General features: G+C 34.5%; 1 protein-coding gene across 1 annotated transcript in view; it reads left to right on the top strand.

Annotated features, from left to right (window-relative positions):
- COL24A1 (collagen type XXIV alpha 1 chain) overlaps positions 1 to 21,973 on the top strand; it is a gene marked incomplete at both ends in the record, with an annotated part of 371,273 nt that overhangs the window by 240,516 nt on the left and 108,784 nt on the right. Inside the window, 5 exons of the mRNA XM_080801684.1 lie at positions 4,748 to 4,801; positions 10,748 to 10,801; positions 11,207 to 11,260; positions 12,727 to 12,780; positions 12,943 to 13,050. Coding sequence (XP_080657810.1) covers positions 4,748 to 4,801; positions 10,748 to 10,801; positions 11,207 to 11,260; positions 12,727 to 12,780; positions 12,943 to 13,050 — 324 coding nt within the window. The remainder of the gene's footprint in view (positions 1 to 4,747; positions 4,802 to 10,747; positions 10,802 to 11,206; positions 11,261 to 12,726; positions 12,781 to 12,942; positions 13,051 to 21,973) is intronic.

Genomic DNA, 21,973 nt, shown 5'->3' on the forward strand with positions numbered 1-21,973 from the left:
GATATCTTTAAACATTGAAAACTGCCTTTAAAAAGAAATATGAGGGGAATGCTGTAGTTTCTAAAAAATCAATTCTTGATAAATTTGCTTTACACTTTACCCTCCAGTTTAAAAATTATTTTCTAGGTACACTTCCTTAGTTGAGTACCAGAAGTCACTTCCACTTACCTTGAAAGATCAGCAGGATTCTCAGATTAATTAAAAGTATCTGATAAAACCTGACATTGAATTACTTATGAAGATATAAAAAATGGCAGTAGTTCTCCAAGCAAAAGATAAAAGATCAGTGTCTCATTAGAATTTTGACAGTACTAAAATCAGACAAAAATAGCGCCAGCAGAAAAAACTAAAGATAAATACCAAAAAAATCAAGTAAAATTAAAATACATGTATAAAGAATTAAGTGAATAAAATGAAAGAAAAATGAAGTGAAAGAAGAATTACAAAAAGACAAAAATGACTTAATATGAAGAAATCCATAATATAACATATTACAGATATAGTGGAAAAATGCTAAAAACACATACTCAATAAAATTCAATTATTTTTGATTTGTTAAAAATTGTAGTAAAATAGTTTCTGGTCTGAATTGTAAGGAGCTTGGAAGCTGTCATCCCCCCTTCTTACAGCAAAAAAAAAGCTGAGCAAACTGAAAATCAACAACTCTTTTTAGATCACTGAGGTCAGAGAACCAACTGTTGCCTGAAAACTGGGGAGACAGACAGGAAGATGTAGAGAACCACATCTTACCACAAGCAGAAGGCCATAGCTGGATGGTAGGAACACATTTAACTATAATTATATTTGTCAATATAAAGTTGACAAATTGCTTAAGACACAATTTAGACTATCATAAATATTAAAAAACTTGCCCGTCTGAGGCAAGGCCCCACATGTCTCTGAGTTTTACCACTAGGGGACCTGCTAGGTTCTCTCTGTAAAGTTCAGGGACATACATGTTTTTTCTTCTAGCAGTGGGATGGGAAAAGTAACCATTTTGAAATACACTCAGAACGCTCTGCTCTACTTAACAAAGCTTGCCCTCAAGGGAAATCCTGTTTATCTGAGACTAACTGATTTGGGTTTTTGCCAAAGCAAAAAGTTACTGAACTTGGGAGAAGAGCAATTCCCCACCCCTAGATGCTTCTTGTCTTGGACATGGGGGAAAGAAAATACCCCCACTCAGGCTCACTAAAAGACTGAGACCTAATTATAAAACTATAGAGTGATTCTACCCCTCTTGAAACTTACCATCAGATGAATAGGGCTCCTATATAACAACTGGGGATTACAGCTAAAAGAACTGCAGACCCAAACCCTATTTAAGACATCTCTGGGAAAGCCTAAAGACAACAGACAAGACAAAAACAATGACACTAGCAGGAAATTTAGCTTCTGACACCATAGTGCAGCAAACAGTAAACACGGCCTAGTTCCCAAACAGGTAACTTGCAACCTTATACTACTGAAGGCCTATTTACCTCAGACCGTTTTACCTTATATACCATGTTTGACTTTCAACAAAAAAATTACAGGGCATGCTAAAATGAGAAAAACAGTCTGAAGAGACAAAGCAAGCATCAGGAACAGACTCAGATATAGCAGAGATTTTGAAATTTCAGACTGGGAATTTAAAAGTGAAGTAGAAATAAACTTCCCCAAACAAGCAAAAACTGACAGAATTTGTCACTGGCAGTCCAGCCTTGTAAGAAATATTAAATGAAATTCTTCAGAGAGAAAGTGATATAGATGAGAATCTAGGAGAGAAGAAAGGAAGAACTTTAGAAGGAATACGTAAAAGTAATATCAAATCTTTTTTTTCTTAATTACTAGAATAGGTAGTTTGTACAAAATAATCACAGCAGTGTATTTAATCTCATACCTTATGGATAAATATAGTGATTTAACTTGGATTAACTATAAAAATACATTGCAAACTCTAGAGAAACCGCTAAAAATCTTTTAAAAGAAGTGTAAATTATACGATAAAATAAGAGAAAATGGAATCAATTAAAATTCACAGTTAAAAAAGAGCAGAAGACAAAGAAAGAAAAAAACAAAGGAAATGAGCAACAAATAGAAAACAGTAACAAAGATAGTAGGTATTTCCACTATGTGGAAAACCCCAAACAATTGACCAATAAAAACCCACTCCTGGAACTAATAAGCAGTTATAACAAGGTTGCAGGATCAGGATACAAGACTGATATACAAAAGTCAGTTGATTTCCTATATACCAGCAATAAGCAATTAGAATTTGAAATTTAAAACACAACAGCATTTACATTAGCATCAAAAATTTAAAAAGAAATAGATATGAATCTAACAAAATGTATACATAATATATGTGAGCAAAACTACAAAACTGACTAAAGAAATAAAAGAAGATCTAAATAAATGGAGAGATATTTCATGTTAATGGATAGGAAGAGTAAATATTGTTAGGGTGTCACAACTATACATCCAGTGCAATTCCAGTCAAAATACTAGTTACTTTGTGGATATTGATAACGAAATTCTAAAGTTCTTATGGAAAGGCAAAAGACCCAGAAGAGCCAACAAATATTGAAGAAGGACAAAGTCAGAGGACTGACATATCCAACTTGAAGAGCTTAATATAACACTATAGTATTCAAGACAGTGTAGTAGGAATAGACAAATAGATAATTTGAACAGAATGGTGAGCCCAGAAATAGAAGTCTACAAATATAGTCAGCTGATCTTTGACAGAGTTGCCAAGGCAACACTTTTCAACAGATAGTTCTGAAAAACTAGGTATTCATGTAAAAACAAAAGCAAATCCAAAAAACAAGGATCTAGACAAAGACTTTGTACCTTTCAAAAAAATTAACTCAAAATGGATTATAAACCTAAATTAAAATGTATAGCTGAAACTTCTTTACCACAGACCCTGGATTTGGTAATGACTGTTTTATATACAACATCAAAAGCGCCATTCATGAATGGAAAATTGATAAGTTGGATTTCATTAAAATTAAAAACTTCCGCTCTGTGAAAGACATGTTAAGAGATTGAAAGACGTGTGACAGCCTGGGAGAAAACATTTGCAAAACGCATATCTAATAAAGGACTTGTATGCAACATATAGAAAGAATTCTTAAAAGTTAACAGTAAGAAAACAAACAATCCATTTTAAAAATGGGCAACAGATCTGAACGGACAATACACCAAAGACCTACAGATGGCAAAGAAGCATAAGGAAATATGTTTATCGTCATATGTCATTAGAGAGAATTGCAAATTAAAACAACAATAACACCATTACACACTTGTATGAATGGCTGAAAGCACTGACAATACCAAATGTCAGCAAAATTCCTGTTAGAATAACAGGAGTTCTCGTTCATTGTTGGTAGTAATACAGAATGTAAATGGTACAGCAACTTTGTAACACAATTTGGCAGTTGTTTACAAAGCTAAACACATTCTTACCATTATGATCCAGTAATCATGCTCCTTGATATTTACCAAAATGAGTAGAAAACTTAATGCCTACACAAGAACCTGCGCATGAATGTTTATAGCAGTTTTATTCATAGTTGCCCAAGGTAGAAGCAACTGATATGTCCTCAGGAGGTAAATGAATAAAAAAAGTATGGTGCTTCCATACAATGAAATATTACTCATCAATAAAAAGAACTATTAAGTCGCAAAAAGACAAGAGGAAGTGCATCCTGATAAGTGAAAAAAGTCAGTCTGAAAAGTCTGAATACCATATGATTCCAACCACATGACATTCTGGAAAAGGCAAAACTATAGACAGTAAAAAAGAACAGTGGTTGCCAGGTGTTGGGGGTAGAGGAGGGATGAATAGGTAGAAATCATTTTTACTTTATGAGTTTCCAGGTATTCTACAGGTATTCATATTTAGGGGGAAAAGTTTATCTTTAATAATATATAAAAAAAATTAAATGAAAAACTACATAGATGTTAATGGTAAAATAATAGTTCTAGCCAGTTAAGTGGCTTCTACACACTAAGAAGATCCGTTTGGTTTAGACATTTAATGTTTATGCAATAAACTAAATATTCAATGTTTGTTTACTTAAAGTTACACTATTCAGTATTACAGTGACCAGGATTCCAATAAAGGTCCAAACATGGATTTTTATTGCACCTTAGTGATTATTTCATATGAGTAAACGTTGTTATATCTGTTCATGTGAAACAGAGAAATTATTGAACTGGATTCATTACCATGATAAAGTATGACATCGTGCAACTCTAACATATTTTTATTTCGTTGGAGACCATGTATTTGCTTCTTTAAAAATGCTATTTTGTCACATTTTTGCCACAAATATCCAGTGGAAATATAATTGTCATATCCATCAAATAAGATAACTTTTGAAAGCTCTTAGTATGATATAATATATATAATATATAGTATGAAATATAATAGTAACTTAGGTGCTTAATAAATGTTTATTGAATGGATGAGTGAATTAGAGAATGAAAGTATGAAGGGTATTGTCCTTTCTTTCCTTTTCTTTTGAATTCAAACATAGCCTTCTATTCACACACACACACACACGCACACACACATACACACAGACACACACAAAACAGATGAATCAGCTATAAAGTTATAATTTTGTTTATACAAGAAGTTGATAAATGTGTTTTATTACATATTATATATTAAAAATCCCATATTTTGATGCATATGTTATCAAAATACAGAGTAAACTTTGATTCTCAGATCTTAAATTTTATTTTAATGTAGGGACCACGAGGATTGCAAGGTGATGCTGGACCTCCTGGAGAAATGGGCGCTGAGGTAATTTTTTTTTTCTGTGGCTCTTCTTTGTTGTTTCATCAATTCCCAGTACTTTTTGTAAGACTCCTCAAGGTAAAGTTGATACATTAGGTATATATTTAAAGAATAATTCTGTAGTGTTATGTTTCATATTCAGAAAATACAGCCTAAAATTCCATTAAAAATAGGGATGACTGTTTTATGAATATAATTTTATACACATAAAGTTATCTTTTTTTAAGATTTTATTTAAATTCCAGTTAGTTGATATACAGTATAAGATTAGTCTCTGGTGTACAGTTTAGTGCTTCAGCACTTACATACAACACCCAGTGCTCATCACCACAAATGCACTCCTGAATCCCATCAGCTATTTAACCCATTCCCTCACCCACCTCCCCTCAGGTAACCATCAGTTTGTTTTCTATAGTTAAAACTCTGTTTTTTGGTTTTCCTCTCCTTTTTTTCTCCTGTGAACGTTTGTTTTGTTTCTTAAATTGCACATATAAGTGAAATCATATGGTGTCTTTCTCTGACTTATTTTGCTTGGCATAATACTCTCTAGCTCCATCCACATCGTTGCAAATGGCAAGATTTCATTCATTTGGATGGCTGAGATATGTTCCACTGTATATATACACCATATCTTCTTTACCCATTCACCACTTGATGGACATTTGGGCTCTTTTCATAATTTGGCTATTTGTTGATAATGCTGCTATAAACTCTGGAGTGCACATATCCCTTTGAATTAGTTTTTCTTTATTCTTTGGGTAAATACCTAGCAGTGCAATTGCTGGATGGTAGGGTAGTTCTGTTTTTAACTTTTTGAGGAAACTCCATGCTGTCTTCCAGAGTGACTGTATGAGTTTGCATTCCCACCAACAGTATATGAGGGTTCTACTTTCTCTGTATCCTCACCAACATCTGTTGTTTCTTGTGTTATTAATTTGCCATTCTGACTGGTGTGAGGTGGTGTGTCATTGTGGTTTTGATTTGTATTTCCCTGATAAGTGATGTTGAGCATCTTTTCATGTGTCTGTGGACCATCTGTATGTCTTCCTTGGAAAAATGTCTATTCATGTCTTCTGCCCATTTTTTTAAACTGGGTTGTTTGGGTTTGGGGTGTTAAGTTTTGTAAATTCTGTATATATTTTGGATACTAACCCTTTATCAGATATGTCATTTGCAAATATCTTCACCCATTCCTTAGGTTACCTTTTAGTTTTGTTGATTGTTCCCCTTACTGTGCAGAAGCTTTTTATTTTGATGAAGTCTCAGTAGTTTATTTTTGCTTCTGTTTCCCTTGCCTCAGTAGACATATTTGCGTAGTTGCTATAGCCTGTGAAGGAGGTTACTGCCCATCCACATAAAGTTCTCGTAACAGCCCATTGAAATGACAACAAAAAGTGAATAAAACTTACCCTTCACTCACTTTGAGTTAATTTGATAGCCCTTCATTCTAAGATGTTATATCTCCTTTATAGAAGAATATTAAGAAGTGACCCCTGGGCTGCCTGGGTGGCTCAGTTTGTTAAGTGTCCAACTCTTGATTTCCACTCAGGTCATGATCTCTGGGTCCTGGGATTGAACCCCACATCGGGCTCTGTGCTCAGCAGGGAGTCAGCTTGAAGATTATCTCTCTCCACCTCCCTCCACTCATACACACTCTCTCTCAAATAAATAAATCTTCCCCCAAAAAATGACCCTATTTAGGACATTTTTTGGAATAATAAACTATACTCATTATAAAATCCAGTTCCTTCGTTTCTGTTGTTTGTTTACTTTAGCTCTAAATAAATTAGACATAAATTCTTTCCTCTTTTGACTTTTGTAGAACTGCTGTCCTTTGATTCTGCTCTTCACTTTCTCATTAGCCTTTCTCAGTCTTGATGTGAAGCTGTCCTTCTTTCTCAGCCTGGCAGTCATAGTATCACAATGACTCTAATTACCAATATTATTCTTAGAGCTCTCATCTCGATGGCTCTAACTCATGCCTGTCTCTTCAGCTGCAGTTACTGATTCCCTGTTGTATTTTACATATGCACCTACATAACCCACATACATCTTATATTCAAAATATCAAACCAAACCTGTCACCTTCCCGGTGTTCTTTCTCTTTTTATTCCCATCTCATTGAAAGATACTCCTTGGGCCCAACAACCCAAAACTGAGTCTTCCTAGACTCCTCTTCCTACTTATTTTCTCCAGTCAGTCATCATTTCTCTCTGAATGAGCCCCCACAGTGTCTCTGTTTTACCCCCTTTTTTTTTTATCCCTATTGCCAGTGCTCTAGTCTGCTCTTACTGCAAGTCTCCAGCAACTTCCATCATTCCTTAGCTAACTGCTGCCAGTTTCTCTTTGTCATATCATTCCTCTCCTTGGAATTTTTCCGTGGCTCTCATGACGTTTAGTAAAATGCCAATCTTTTAACATGATAAACAATGTTCCACATTATCTGACTTATGCTGACCGTTAAGCCACATGCCTGTAAAGCTCTTCTCCTCCCCTCTGTGGTCCAGATTTGTTGGCCTATTTTTAATTCCATGATGATGCCATGTTTCTTGCTGTGCACTTTGTAGCCACTGGTAGGTAATACAAGGAAAGCTGATATATGGTCCCTGACTCCTGTAGGAGTTTATAATCTATTCCAGAAGATAGTCATATAAAAGATTATTACATTGCAATGTATTAGACCCAGTGATGCAGATATTCCCAGGTCAGTATAGGAACATGGCAATGAGCATTTAACTCCACCTGGATACAGGGAAAAAGAAAACTTGTGGGGCATGTGGGATGGTGACAAGATGAGTTTTAAGGAATGAGTAGGAGTTAGCCATATGAAAAGAGTAATAAAGATAAGGAAATTCCAGAAAAAGGAATAGTATAAGCAAGAACATACAAACATGAGGTAATATGGATTCTTTGAAAGTCAAACCAAGGTGTGGTAATAGACGAAAGTATAGAAAAACCATTAGATCATGAAAAACTTTGTGTACTCTGTTAAGAAGCTTCATTTTTTTTTAATTTTTTGGGCCGTATTAAGTCATTGTAAGATATGATAAACAGGACAATGAAAAAGTCAGATTTAATTTTTGGATGATAAGATAGCTCTAACAGCTACATAGAGAAAGGACAGGAGTGAAACCGTGAATACCTACTAAAGGACCATTGCATTCAACCAGGCAAGAAATGATGGACTTCTGAATGAAAGTAGCAGGGACAGAAAGGGAGAGAAGTGGATGGATTTGAAAAATGTTTTTTATATAAATTCTGCAGAACCTTCATATGTATAGACTATGTGATGTAAAGTGGAAAGGGACGTTAAAAAATTATTCCCAGGTTTCTAGGCTGTGCAACAGGATGGGTGACAACACCTTTCATGAGACCAAAGAGGAATATTAGGGAGATGGGGGTCATCATCTGTTAATCTGCCCAGGGTAAATGGTTAAGAAGTAAGAGAGACTGGCTTTTGAATCCACAACTGACGCAAAAGCTGATGCCGATAACCTATTCTATGCCACATCCTCTGAGACTAAAGAAAGCTGAGAAAAGTCATACCTAATAACTAGAAGGGTTTTTTTTTTTTTTTAACTGAGTAAGAGACAAAAATTCTGTTGTGATAAGGAGTAGAGGTTGAGTAGGTCAGTCGAGGAAAATTCACTGTTTAGAACAGTGGTTGAAGATAATAGGGGAGGGAAATGACTGTAGACAAGCGGAATAGCAGATACACCTTACTAAAAGTCAAGCTTTTAGTAGGAGGCAATGAATTTGCATTATATTGATAATAATGATGACAATAGCCCACAATTATCAAGCACGTTCTATGTGCCTAGCACTATTTATGTGTTTTGCTGTATTAATGGATTCTTATAACTCCCTATGAGATAGATGCAGCTATTATTTTCATTTTACAGATGAGGAAACAAAGGCATGAAATGGTTAAGTAACTCACTTACTGAAGAGTGATAGCTAGTAATAGTGGTACAGCCTACAGTTCAGTTCAGGGATTCTCTCTCCACAATCCTTTGTCTTAGCCACTATGCCTCTCAACAGGTGATGATGCCACTTTGCACTAGTGTGTAATTTTTTTCCAGCAGTATTCAACTGGAAATAGAAATGGAGATTATTTAAAGCGCTAATCCAAGATTGGTATAAGAAAAGGAAGAGCTGAGTTCAGAAGACCAACAATTAGAGTTAGTTTAAGAAAGGAATAAAAGAAGCCAGGAAGAGTTGACAGGTTGGGAGAAATTAGGAACGAAAGAAAATCTGTGACATTGGAAGCAATTTTAATATGGAAGAAATTCTAAGAGAGCTAGGATTCTCTCTCAAGACAGAATATTAATCTTAAAGTAGGATATTAAATTCTATCATTTCTGAGGCAGAGCAGAAACCCAGGCCGTCTCAGTTCATAATTTTTCCTCTTAAGTACTGTATTATACTATCTCTTGTAACAGCAAAGAAGTCACAAAACTAACCCACAGAAGAATTTAAATAATGTGACTATTAAAATATTGTGAAATGATGGTAAAATGGAGGGAGAATAAGGAAATTAACCTTTAGCAAGGTGATACGTTGAGAAGTAGAGGTATAATTTTTGAGTTATAGAAATAACCCCTAGGAAAACAAAAATTGTTTTATAAAATAGTTAGGTGTCTCTGGGGTACCTGAATGGTTCAGCTGGTTAAGCATCTGCCTTCGGGTCAGGTCATGATCCCAGGGTCCTGCGATAGAGCCCCAAGGCAGGCTCCCTGCTCAGCAGGGAGTCTGCTTCTCCCTCTGTCCCTCCCCCTTGCTTGTGTTCTTTCTCTCTCTAATAAATAAATAAAATCTTTAAAAAAAAATAAAGTAAAATAGTTGCCTCTGAGTAATGGGACTGGGCTTTTCATTATAATTCCCATCGGTACTGTTGTGCATGTATAGCTTTTATTTTAGAAAAAAAGCGAGGTGAATATGTATTGCAGAAGCAGAGTCAGAAATGGAAAACTGAACTTCCTCTTATCTAAAATACCATTACATAAAAGATATTTTAAGCTCTAATAGTTATAAGGAATAATATCACCCGCGAGTCAGAACTACTAAGGAATCACTGAAAGACAGAAGGACAACAGGAAGCTTTTTGTCAAGAGTGTGTTGTGAGTTAATACTTTAAGCGACCCCTCTACTCCAAAAACATGGGAATTACAGAATACATGTGTGTTTTTATAGTTAGAGATAGACATACATACGTAAGTACATGTACACAGTGAAAGAGAAGAACGAGGAATGAAGAAGGGAAGAGGGAAAGGATACCCTTAGTGTGCTCAAAAACAAGATAAATATCTCTGAAACAAACAAATAAAAAAACCAACACAATAGCAGTTGTAGGAGCGCTAGGCCTAGAGAGAGCCAGAGGTTGCAAGAAGTTGTATGTTTTCAAGATAAAAAGAACCAGATTCTCCCCAACTGGACCCACCCACAAAAGGAAAGTGGAAAAGCTGCCATATGCATTTTTCATAATGTGAATATATTCATATCATCTTTGTATCTTAAATCTTTCATCATAAAATGAATAAAGAAAACTGAAATTTTTAAAGGAAGTGTGCTCCAGAGGGCTCAACAGAAATGGATAAGGGTGGAAAGTGAAAAAACACTGAGAATAGTAAGAGTAGGAGGGTAGGAAATTAGAGAGGAAGTGGAAAGTGGTTTGTCTTTGACCAAGGATTGAAGGAGGACAGGAAGAATAGAAGAAATTGTTCTTAGTCCTGACTTCAGGAGATGTTATTTTGGCATTTGAACTGTTAAAATGTCCCAAAATTATCTGGTCTTATGCCATCAAGTTTATAAAGTGGAAGCAAAAGTATTTTCCTGGACATATATCTCACCCTTGGGCTAAAAATTACTACGATCTTCTTACGAGGTTGTTATTGCCTTTGCAATCAGTGAAGGAATGTATAACAAATGATGTGTCAAATCATTCTCTTCTAGGGACCTTCAGGTATTGAGGGTGAATCTGGTCTGCAAGGTGAACCAGGTGCAAAGGTAACCTTCCTAAATAGTGAAAAGGTCTCTCAATTTTTACCACTGAATCCCCTGTTTGCCACATTTTGGCAAATACCGATCATCTTGAAAGCAAGTGAGGGTAGCAGATAAAAATGGGAAGTGTTTTCAAATGAGCCAGAAAATAAATTTGTATATCTATATCTATGTATCTATCTGTATACTGACTCCATGTGTGTATTTGTATAAGAGAAAGAGAGGAAATAAAAATGATAAAGCTAATGGGGTAATATATTAATTAAAGCTGATGGGACGATAAATTAATCTGGGGAAAAGAAAAAAATCGGAAGTGTTTTGAAAGCCCTATCCTCATGATACACCTTCCATAATTATTAGATATACTGTTTTAGTAGAAAATGATTTCAATCTTTCCCTTTGTTTCTTTAGGGAAATGTTGGACCTGCAGGCAATGCTGGAGTTGCTGGAGAACCAGGGTTACGGGTAAATGTCTGCTGGGAACCATTTTATTTTTAAAAAAGATTTTATTAATTTTTTGAGAGAGAGAGTGAGACTGAAAGGGGAGAGGTCAGAGGGAGAAGCAGACTCCCTGCGGAGCAGGAAGCCCGATAAGGGACTCCAGGATCATGACCTGAGCCTACGGCAATTGCCTAACCAACTGAGCCACCCAGGTACCCTGAAAACCATTTTAATGCACTGGCCTGAGTGGTTCAGAGACTTGAAACATAGCATAAATAAAGCTTCAAAAATGCATAATAAATCTTTCTGGTGCCTAATAGAAAACGTTTATCTTTATTTCTTAGTTTTAAAAGCTGAATACCAGACCCCGTTCACATTGTCATTCAGTAGTATTTGGAGTCCTAAGCTCATGCATCCTTTTCTCAGTGTGGAGAGTTCTCTGTAGAATGCTTTTTACACATATGCAGAGTAGCTGTCACTCATATTCACATTAGGAAGAAATTCACAAATAACAGTAATCAACTCTCAGGATATTTCCTGACCTAAGAAGGCAAACAAATGATTACAACCTAATTTGTGTTTGAAAAAACAACAACAAAAATCTAAAGTCATGAAAAGTTAACAAGATTCGAGGAAATAATTGTAAATAAGTATAATTAGAGAGCTTACAGAAGTTATTCTAATATAGACAGCCTGTAATTTGAGCTGTGGTAAGCTTTTTCCCAAGATAACCATGCCCAAGATAATCTCAAGAGACATTTGCATACTAAAAGGCAAAGTAGGGAGACTTGTCTTACATCCAGTTTCTTTTTCATTTTCCCTTTATTTCCAGGGGGGTTGGCAGTGTGAGGTTGGGGTAGTGGAAGTGTCAATGGTGGGAGCAACAGAGCAACTGTGAAGATGCACTAATTAACTCACTTTTAAATATTTTAGGTGACAAGAGTGTCAATATTACTTTAATATCTTCATAGACAATGGCTATATTTTTCTGTTAAATTCTATATCTGGAGGACAGCTTTTTGATGTACCAGGGCCTTAACTGTTCCCTTGTAAGTGAGAAAATACAGACCCTAAAAGTATGGTTTTAACTGAATTAAGTCATATTAATCCATTTAATTCAGTATAGCAAGGTACTACAACTTTAAGACGTATAGTATTTGTAGTCCTTGAACTCAGGAAATACAGGTCTAGCTATATAAATTTTCAGAGCTACCAAAAGAATATGTGTTTCTCTTAATTATCTGAAAGTTAAAATTCTGGGCCTATCTTATATTTGAATTTACAATATTGATTCTTTAAATCATCTTCAGAGCTATTCCAAGCAAATTATATCAAGCTTATTATACTGCCAAATATTCCTTATAAATAAAGTAGAAGTAGGAGTAAATGTGCAGAAACCTGATACTTTCTATAGATACCAGGAGCAAAGAGTAAGTTAAGGCAAGCAATTTAACAAAATAATAAATCTTACTGTTTTTGCTGAAAAATAGGGTGAACCAGGAGCTCCTGGAGAAGAAGGTCTCCAAGGGAAAGATGGCCTAAAGGTAAATCATACTTTTCTCATTATGTATAAGTAGATATTTCTTGTGAAATCTTTAAAATATTACATAATTACATGATTTTATGTTACAAACAAAAATCTGCTTATTGTGTGGTATATTTATTTTACTGCTTTTCCTTTCTTAAAAATTTTTACTGGGTTTCAGGGGAACCCAGGAGGAAGGGGTCTTCCTGGAGAGGATGGAGAAAAAGGAGAGACAGGCTTACCAGGGGCTTCAGGACCCTTGGGTAGGACAGGTCTAATGGGCCCTCCGGTGAGTACTGCTGAGTTCATTTTTGAGTACTCCATGAACTCGGTCCTCTATGTGTACACACACACACACACACACACACACACACACACACACACATTCTGATTCTCTTAGATGTTCGTTGGGTAATTGAAGTTGTGTAACTGTGACTTGAGAGAGGGCCAAACCAGGGACTGATAATCAGCCTACCTAACATCCAGGGAAGAAAGATAATTTTTCCATGTGTCACATGGACACAAGTCCTTGGAAGTTTTTCCCCCTCCCACTTTGAGATATAATTGACAAGTACCATTGTGTAAATTTAAGATGTATAATGTGACAGTTTTATACACACATGCGCACACACACACACACACACACACACGTATACATATATGATTACCAAATAGGGTTAGTTACACATCGATCACTTTACTTAGTTACCTTTTTGTGGTGTGGAGAAAATTTTTAAGACTTACCCTCTTAGCAATTTTCAAATATACAATACAGTATTGTTAGGTATAGTCACCACATTGTACGTTATATCTCTGTGAGTTATTTATAACTGAAACTTTGTGTCCATTCACCATTTCCCCCATCTCTCCACTTCTGGCAACAACCCTCAGTCTATTCTCTGTTCCTATGATTTCAGGGTTGTTTTTTTTTTAGATAACACACATATGTGAGATCATACATAATTTTTTTTTCCTCTGACTTATTTCACATAACATAATGACTTCCAGGTCCATCCACATTGTTGCAAATGTCAGGATTTCCTTCTTTTTGTGGCTGAACAATATTCCATTGTATATATAAACCACATATATACACCATTTTTTTCAGATATAAATTGACCATATATGCATGCATTTTTCTGGGCTCTCAGTTCTTTTCCATTAGTCTTTATGTCTGTTTTAATGCCAGTACCACACTGTTTCGATTAGTACAGTCTTGTATTAATGCAATCTGGAATTAAGAGGTATGATACCTCCAGCTTTAATTTTTCTTAAGATTGTTTTGGTTATTTGGGGTATTTTCTGGTTTCATGTGAATTTTAGGATTTTTTTCTATTCCTGTAAAACATGCCATTGGAATCTTGGTAGGAATTACACTGACTCTGTAGATGGTTTGGGATAATATGGACATGTTAACAATATTAATTATTCCTCCCTATGAATATGAGACAACTCTCCGTTTTTGTGTCTTCTTCAATTTCTTTCATCAATATCTTACAGTTTTTAGTCTCTAGATATTTCATCTCCTTGGTTGTATTTGTCTCTAAATATTGTATTATTTTTAATGTTATTATAAATGGGAATTTTTTCTTTATTTCTTTTTCAGATAATTCATTCTTAGCATATGGCAACATGACTGTGTTTTCTAGGTGATTTTTTTATCCTGCCATTTTACTGAAAGCATTTATTAATTTTAACAGGGTTTTTTTTGTCGAGTCTTTAGGGTTTTCTATATATGAAGATAATGCCATCTTCAGAGACAGTTTTACTTCTTCCTTTCTTATTTGGGTGCCTTTTATTTCTTTTTCTTGCATAATTGCTGTGGGTAGGATTTCCAGTACTGCTGTGAACAGAAGTGGTCAGAGTCTCTTGCTCCTGATCTTAGAGGAAATCCTTTCAACCTTTCACTATTAAATGCGACATTAGCTGAGGGTTTGTCATGTATAACCTTTATTACGTTGAGGTATGTTCCCTCTATACCTGCTTTATTGAGAGTTTTTATCATGAAAATTATTGAAGTTTGTCAAATACTCTTTCTGCATCTATTGAGATGATCATATGGTTTTATCTTTAATTCTGTGAAGGGGGTTTATCACATTGATTTGCAGATGAACCATTCTTGCATCCCAGGAATAAATCCCACTTGAACACGGTGTATGATCCTTTTAATTCGATGTTAAATTAAGTTTGCTAACATTTTATTGAGAATTTTCGCGTCCATATTCATCAGGGCTTTGGTCTGTTGCTTTTTTATAATACCCTTATCTGGCTTTTGTATCAGGATAATGCTGACCTGAGCTTGAGTGTATTCCTCCTTTTCAAAATTTTGGATGAGTTTGAGAAATATTACCATAACTTCTTTAAGTGTTTGGCAGAATTCATCAGCAAAAACTAGGTTTTTCTTTGTTGAGAGGTTTTTCATTACTTATTCAGTCTCATTCATTATTGGTCTGTTCAGATTTTCTGTTTCTGCTTGATCTAGTCTTGGTAAGTAGTACTTTTCTAGGAATAGATACATTCTAAGTTGTCCAATTGGTTGACAAATAATTATATATTAATAGTCTTTTATAATCCTTTGTTTTGCTGTGTTATAATTTATAATGCCTTCCCTTTCTTTTCTAACTGTATTTGAGGTCTTTCTGTCTTGGTGTTTGTCAGGTTTGTTTATTATTTCAAGCAACCAACTATTTCGTTAACCTCTTCTCTAGTTTTTCTGTTTTCTGTTTTCTATTTTATTTACTTTTGCTCTGATTTTCATCATTTTTTTCCCTTCTGCTAACTTTGAGAACTTCTACTTCTTTGAGGTGTAAACTTAGGTAATTTATTTATGATCTTTCTCCTTTTATAAAGTAGGCATGTAAACTCTCCTCTTAGAACTGCTTTTCCTGCATTCCATAAATTTCTGCTATGTTGTGTTTCCATTTTTGTTTCAAGTTATTATTTAAATTCTAGTTAGTTAACATACAATGTAAATGGGTTTCAAGAGTAGAATTTAGTAATTCATCACTTACATACAACACCCAGTACTTCTCATAAGTGCCCTCCTTAATCACCATTACTAATTTAGCCCATTCCCTGCCCACCTCCCCTCCATCAACTCTCTGTTTTCTGTAGTTAAGAGTTTCTTAAGGCTTGCCTCCCTCTCTTTTCCCCCCTTCTCCTACGTTCATCTGTTTTGTTTCTTAAATTCCACATGTGAGTGAAATCATATGGTATTTGTCTTTCTCTGACTGACTTATTTCATTTAACGTAATACTCTCTAGCTATATCCATGTCACTGCAAATGACAAGATTTCATTCTTTACTCAGCCACCAAATATATATATATATATATACACATACATATATATATGACAAATATATAACAATATATAACAAAATATATATAACTATAAATATATATAAATATATAATATAAATATATAATATTTAATATATATTAAATAAATTAATTAAATTAAATAAATTAAATTAAATAATATATATAAATATATATAGTTATATATGTTGTTATATTATATACATATATGCACATACATGTGTGTGTGTGTGTGTGTGTATATATATATATATATATACATAAACATCAGGATGCACGTGTTCCTTCAAATCAGTATTTCTGTATTCTCTGGGTAAATACCTAGCAGTGCAATTGCTGGGTCGAAGGATACTTCATTTTTAACTTTTTGAGAAATCTCCGTACTGTTTTCCAGAGTGACTGCACCAGTTTGCATTCCCATCAACAGTGTAAGAGGGTTCCCCTTTTTCCACATTCTTACCAACACTTATTATTTCTTGTGTTGTTAATTTTAGCCATTCTGACAGGTGTGAGGTGATATGTCATTATAGCTTTGATTTGCATTTCCCTGATGACGAGTGATGTTAAGCATGTTTTCATGTGTTGGTTGGCCGTCTTTTTGTCTTTGAAAAAATGTCTATTCATGTCTTCTACCCATTTTTTAAGTGGATTATTTTTTATTAGGGTATTGAGTTTTATAAGTTCTTTATATATTTTGGATACTAACCCTTTATCAGATATGTAATTTTCAATTACTTTCTCCCATTCCTTAGGTTTGTTTTTAGTTTTGTTGATTGTTTCCTTTATCATACAGAAATTTTTTATTTTGAAAATGTCCCAGTAGTTCATTTTTGCTTTTGTTTCCCTTGCCTCTGGTGATGTGTCTATCAAGAAGTTACTACAGCCAATGTCAAAGAGGTTGCTGCTTTGTTCTCTTCTAGGATTTTGATTGTTTCCTGTCTCACATTTAGGTCTTTCATCCATTTTGAATTTATTTTTGTGTATGGTGTTAGGAAGTGGTCCATTTTCATTCTTCTGCATGTGGCTGTCCAGTTTTCCCAACACCATTTGTTGAGGAGACTGTCTTTTTCCCATTGGATATTCTTTCCTGTTTGTTGACCATGTAGTTGTGGGTCCATTTCTGGGTTTTCTATTCTGTTCCATTCGTCTATATGTCTGTTTTTGTGCCAATACCATACTGCCTTGATGACTACAGTTTTGTAATATAACTTGAAGTCTGGAATTGCTTTTCTTTTCTTTCTCAAGATTGCTTTGGCTATTTGGGGTCTTCTGTGGTTACATACAAATTTTAGGATTGTTTGTTTTAGCTCTGTTTAAAATTCTGGTGGTATTTTGATGGGATTGCATTAAATGTGTAGATCACTTTGGATGGTATAGACATTTAAAAAACATTTCTCCTTTCAATTCATGAACATGAAATGTTTTACCATTTCTTTGTGTCTTCTTCAATTTCTTTTATAAGTATGCTATAGTTTCCAGAGTACAGATCTTTTACCTCTTTGGATAAGTTTATTCCTAGGTATCTTATGGGTTCTGGTACAATTGTAAATTGGATTGATTCCTTCATCTCTTTCTGCTGCTCCATTATTAGTGTATAGAAATGCAACAGATTTATGTACATTGATTTTGTAACATGCAACTTTGTTGAATTCATGTATCAGTTCTAGCATTTTTTTTTTTTTTGTGGAGTCTTTCAGGTTTTCTACATAGAGTATCATGTCATCTGCAAATAGTGAAAGTTTGACTTCTTCCTTGCCATTACGGATGCCTTTTATTTATTTTTGTTGTCTCATTGCTGAGGCTAGGACTTTTAGTACCATGTTAAGTAACAATGGTGAGAGTGGACATCCCTGTCTTGTTCCTGACCTTAGAGGAAAATCTCTGTTTTTTCCCCATTGAGGATGATATTAGCTGTGGATCCTTCATATAGGCTTTTATGGTGTTAAGGTATGTTCTCCCTATCCCTAATTTGTTGAAGGCTTTTATCAAGAATACATGCTGTAGGGGCGCCTGGGTGGCTCAGTGGGTTGAGGTCTCTGCCTTCAGCTTGGGTCATAATCCCAGGGTCCTGGAATTGAGCCCCGCATCAGGCTCTCTGCTCAGCAGGGAGCCTGCTTCCTCCTCTCTCTCTGCCTGCCTCTCTGCCTGCTTGTGATCTCTGTCTGTCAAATAAATAGATGAAATCTTTAAAAAAAAAAAAAAAAAGAATACATGCTGTATGTTGTCAAATGATTTTTCTGCATCTATTGAGATCATACGGTTCCTATCCTTTTTTTTTTTTTTAATTAATGTGGTGTATCTCGGTGATTGATTTGTGAATATTGAACCACACTTGCACCCCAGGAATAAATCCCACTTGATTGTGGTGAATAATTCTTTTAATGTACTCTTGGATTCGATTTGCTAGTATCTTGTTTACATCCATGTTCATCAGGAATATTGGCCTATAGTTCGCCTTTGTAGTGGGGTCTTTATCTGGTTTGGAAATCAAGGCAATGCTGGCCTCATAGAATGAATTTGGAAGTTTTCCTTCCATTTCTACTTTTTGTAAGAGTTTCAGAAGAATAGGTATTAATTCTTCCTTAAATGTTCTGTAGAATTCCCCAGGGAAGGCATCTGGCCCTGGAGTTTTGTTTATTGCAAGATTTTTGATTCCTGACTCAATTTCTTTGCTAGTCATGGGTCTGTTCAAATTTTCTATTTCTTTCTGTTTCAGTTTTGGTAGTTTGTATGTTTCTAGGAGTTGATCCATTTCTTCCAGATTGCCCAATTTGTTGGCATATAATTTTTCATAATATTCTCTTATAACTGTATTTCTGTGGTGTTGGTTGTAATCTCTCCTCTTTCACTCGTGATTTTATTTGAGTCCTTTCTTTTTTCTTTTTGGCAAGTCTAGCTAGGGGTTTATCAATTTTATTAATTCTTTCAAAGAACCAGCTCCTACTTTTATTGATCTGTCCTATTGGGGGGTTTTGATTGTTTCTATATCATTTATTTCTGCCCTAATCTTTATTATTTCTCTTCTGTTGGATATAGACTTTATTTGCTGTTACTTTTCTAGCTCCTTTGTGTGTAAGTTTGGTTAGGTTTTGTATCTGAGACTTTTCTTGCTCTTGAGGTAGGCCTGTGTTGCTAAATACTTCCCTCTTATGACAGCTATTGCTGCATCCCAAAGGTTTTAGACTGTTGTGTTTTCATTTTCATTTGCTTCCATGTATTTTTTTAAAATTTCTTCTTTAATTTCCTGGTTAACTTTAACTTCCATATATTTGTGGTCTTTCCAAGTTTTTTCTTGTGGTTGACTTCAAGTTTTCATAGCATTGTGGTCTGAAAATATGCATGATATGATTAGTCTTTTTGTACTGATTCAAGCCTGATTTGTGACCCCATATATGATCTGGAGAATGTCCCATGTGCATTCGAAAAGAATGTGTATTCTGCTGCTTTAGGAGGAAATGTTCTGAATATATCTGTTAAGTCCATCTGGTCCAGTGTATCATTCAAAGGCATTGTTTCCTTGTTGATTTTCTGCTTAGATGATCTATCCATTGCTGTAAGTGGGGTGTTAAAGTCCCTTACTATTATTATATTATTATCAATGAGTTTCTTCATATTTGTTATTAATTGATTTATATATTTGGGTGCCCCAAGTTGGGGTCATAAATATTTACAATTGTTAGTTTGAAGATTTTTAAAATTTCCCTTTTTGTTTCTTCTTTGATCCATTGGCTGTTGAGGACTGTGTTTTTAAACTTCTACGTATTTGTGAATTTTCCAGCTCTCTTCCTGTTGTTGATTTCTAGTTTCATACCATATGGTTAGAAAAGACACTTGATGTAATTTCTGTCTTCCTCAGCTTGTTGAAACTTATATTGTAGCCTTAAATATGATCTGTTGTTTGAAATGTTTCATGAAGACTTAAAAAGAATGTGTATTCTGCTGCTGTTTCATGGAATGTTCTATATATGTCTGCTATGTACATTTGGTTTATTGTGTTGTTCAAATCCATTGTTGCCTTATTGATTCTCTGCCTGGATGATGTAACCATTTTAGAGAGTATGGTATTAAAGTCCCCAACTATTATTGAACAGCTATTAATTTCTTCCTTTGTTTCTGTTAGTATTTGCTTCAACATTTAAGAGCTCTAAAGTTTGGTGCACAAATATTTATGATTATTATATATTATTGATTAATATTTATAATTACATATTATTGATTACTATGATATGATGACCTTCTTTGTCTCATGGTTATATTTAGCTTAAAATCTATTTTGTGTCCTATCAGTGTAACTATCTCTTGCTTTCTTAATTGTTTACTGACAGTTTTATAGATCATGTCTCCTTGTTTTCTCTCTTGTTGTCTTTGTGATTTTATGACTTATATGTCTTTATGACTTATTGTAGCAGTATGACTTAATCCTTTATTAAAATTTTGTGTATCTACTACATTCTTTGTGGCTCACATAAAATATGTTTTAACATCTTATTTAAAGCAGATAACAACTTCAATACTGTACAGAAACGCTATACTTTTAGTTCTTCTCCCTTCCTCCTATTTCAGGTTATTGATGTTACAATTTACATCTTTTTATATTATGATACAATAACAAATTATTTTAATTATTGTTATTTTTAATGCATTTGTTTTTTAACTTTTTAATTAGAGTTATAAGTGATTTATAACATAATCATTACAATATTAGAGAATCTGGCTTTGAATATATATTTACATCTGTTGGTGAGTTTTATACATTCATGTTTTTATGACATTAATTACATTCTTTTCTTTGAGCCTGAAAAGTGCCCTTTAACATTTCTTGTAAGATAGGTATAATGGTGAACTCTTCAGCTTTTGTTCTTTGAGGAAAGTCTTTATCACTTCTTCATTTCTAAAAGACAGCTTTGCTGGGTATAGTATTCTTGATTAACTTTTTTTCCTCTGAATATTTTGAAGAAATTATTCCACTTTCTCCTGGCCCGCAGTTTCTTTTTTTTTTTTTAAGATTTAATTTATTCATTTATTTGAGAAAGAGAGATCACAAGCAGGCAGAGAGGCGGGCAGAGAGAGAGGGGGAAGCAGGCTCCCCGCTGAGCAGAGAGCCCGATGTGAGGCTCAATCCCAGAACCCTGAGATCATAACCTGAGCCGAAGGCAGAGGCTTTAGCCCACTGAGCCACCCAGGTGCCCCTGGCCTGCAGTTTCTGCTAAGACATGTACTTATAGTCTTACAGTGTCTCTCTTTTGTGTGAGAAGTTGCTTTTCTCTTGCTGCTTCCAAAATTCTCCCTTTGTCTTTGATTTTTTTATAATTTAATTATGATGTGTTTCATAGTTACTCTTTTTGGATCCAACTTATTTGGGATCCTTTGGTCCTCAAGAATCTGGATGTCCATTTCTCTCCCCAAGTTTGGGACATTTTCAGCCATTATATCTCCAAGTAGACTTTTTGCTCTTTTTCTTGTCCTTCTAGCATTATCAGTACGCACATATTTCACTTGATGCTGTCTCATATGCACCATAGACTTTTTTCCCTTTATTTTCTTCTTCTTCTTCTTCTTTTTTTTTTCTTCCCCTATTAACTCCTCTGGGTAATTTCAAATGACTTGTCTTTGAGTTCACTGATTCTACTGCTTGGTTGAGTCTACTACTGAAGTTCTCTATTGAATTCTTCAGTTCAGTCATTGTATTGTTCATCTCTAGAATTTTTGTTTTCTTTATTTTTATGGTTTCTATTTATTTGTTAGATTTCTCATTTTGTTCATGCATTGTTTTTATTATTTTGTCTGTTTGTGTGTTCTTATACTTCACTGAACTTCTTTAAGATGATTATTCTGAATTCTTTGTCAGAAAGTCCATAAAATTCCATTATTCTGGTATCAGTTATTGAAGTTT

The sequence above is a fragment of the Martes martes genome, assembly GCF_963455335.1.
Source record: "Martes martes genome assembly, chromosome: 4".
Lineage (NCBI taxonomy): Eukaryota > Metazoa > Chordata > Mammalia > Carnivora > Mustelidae > Martes > Martes martes.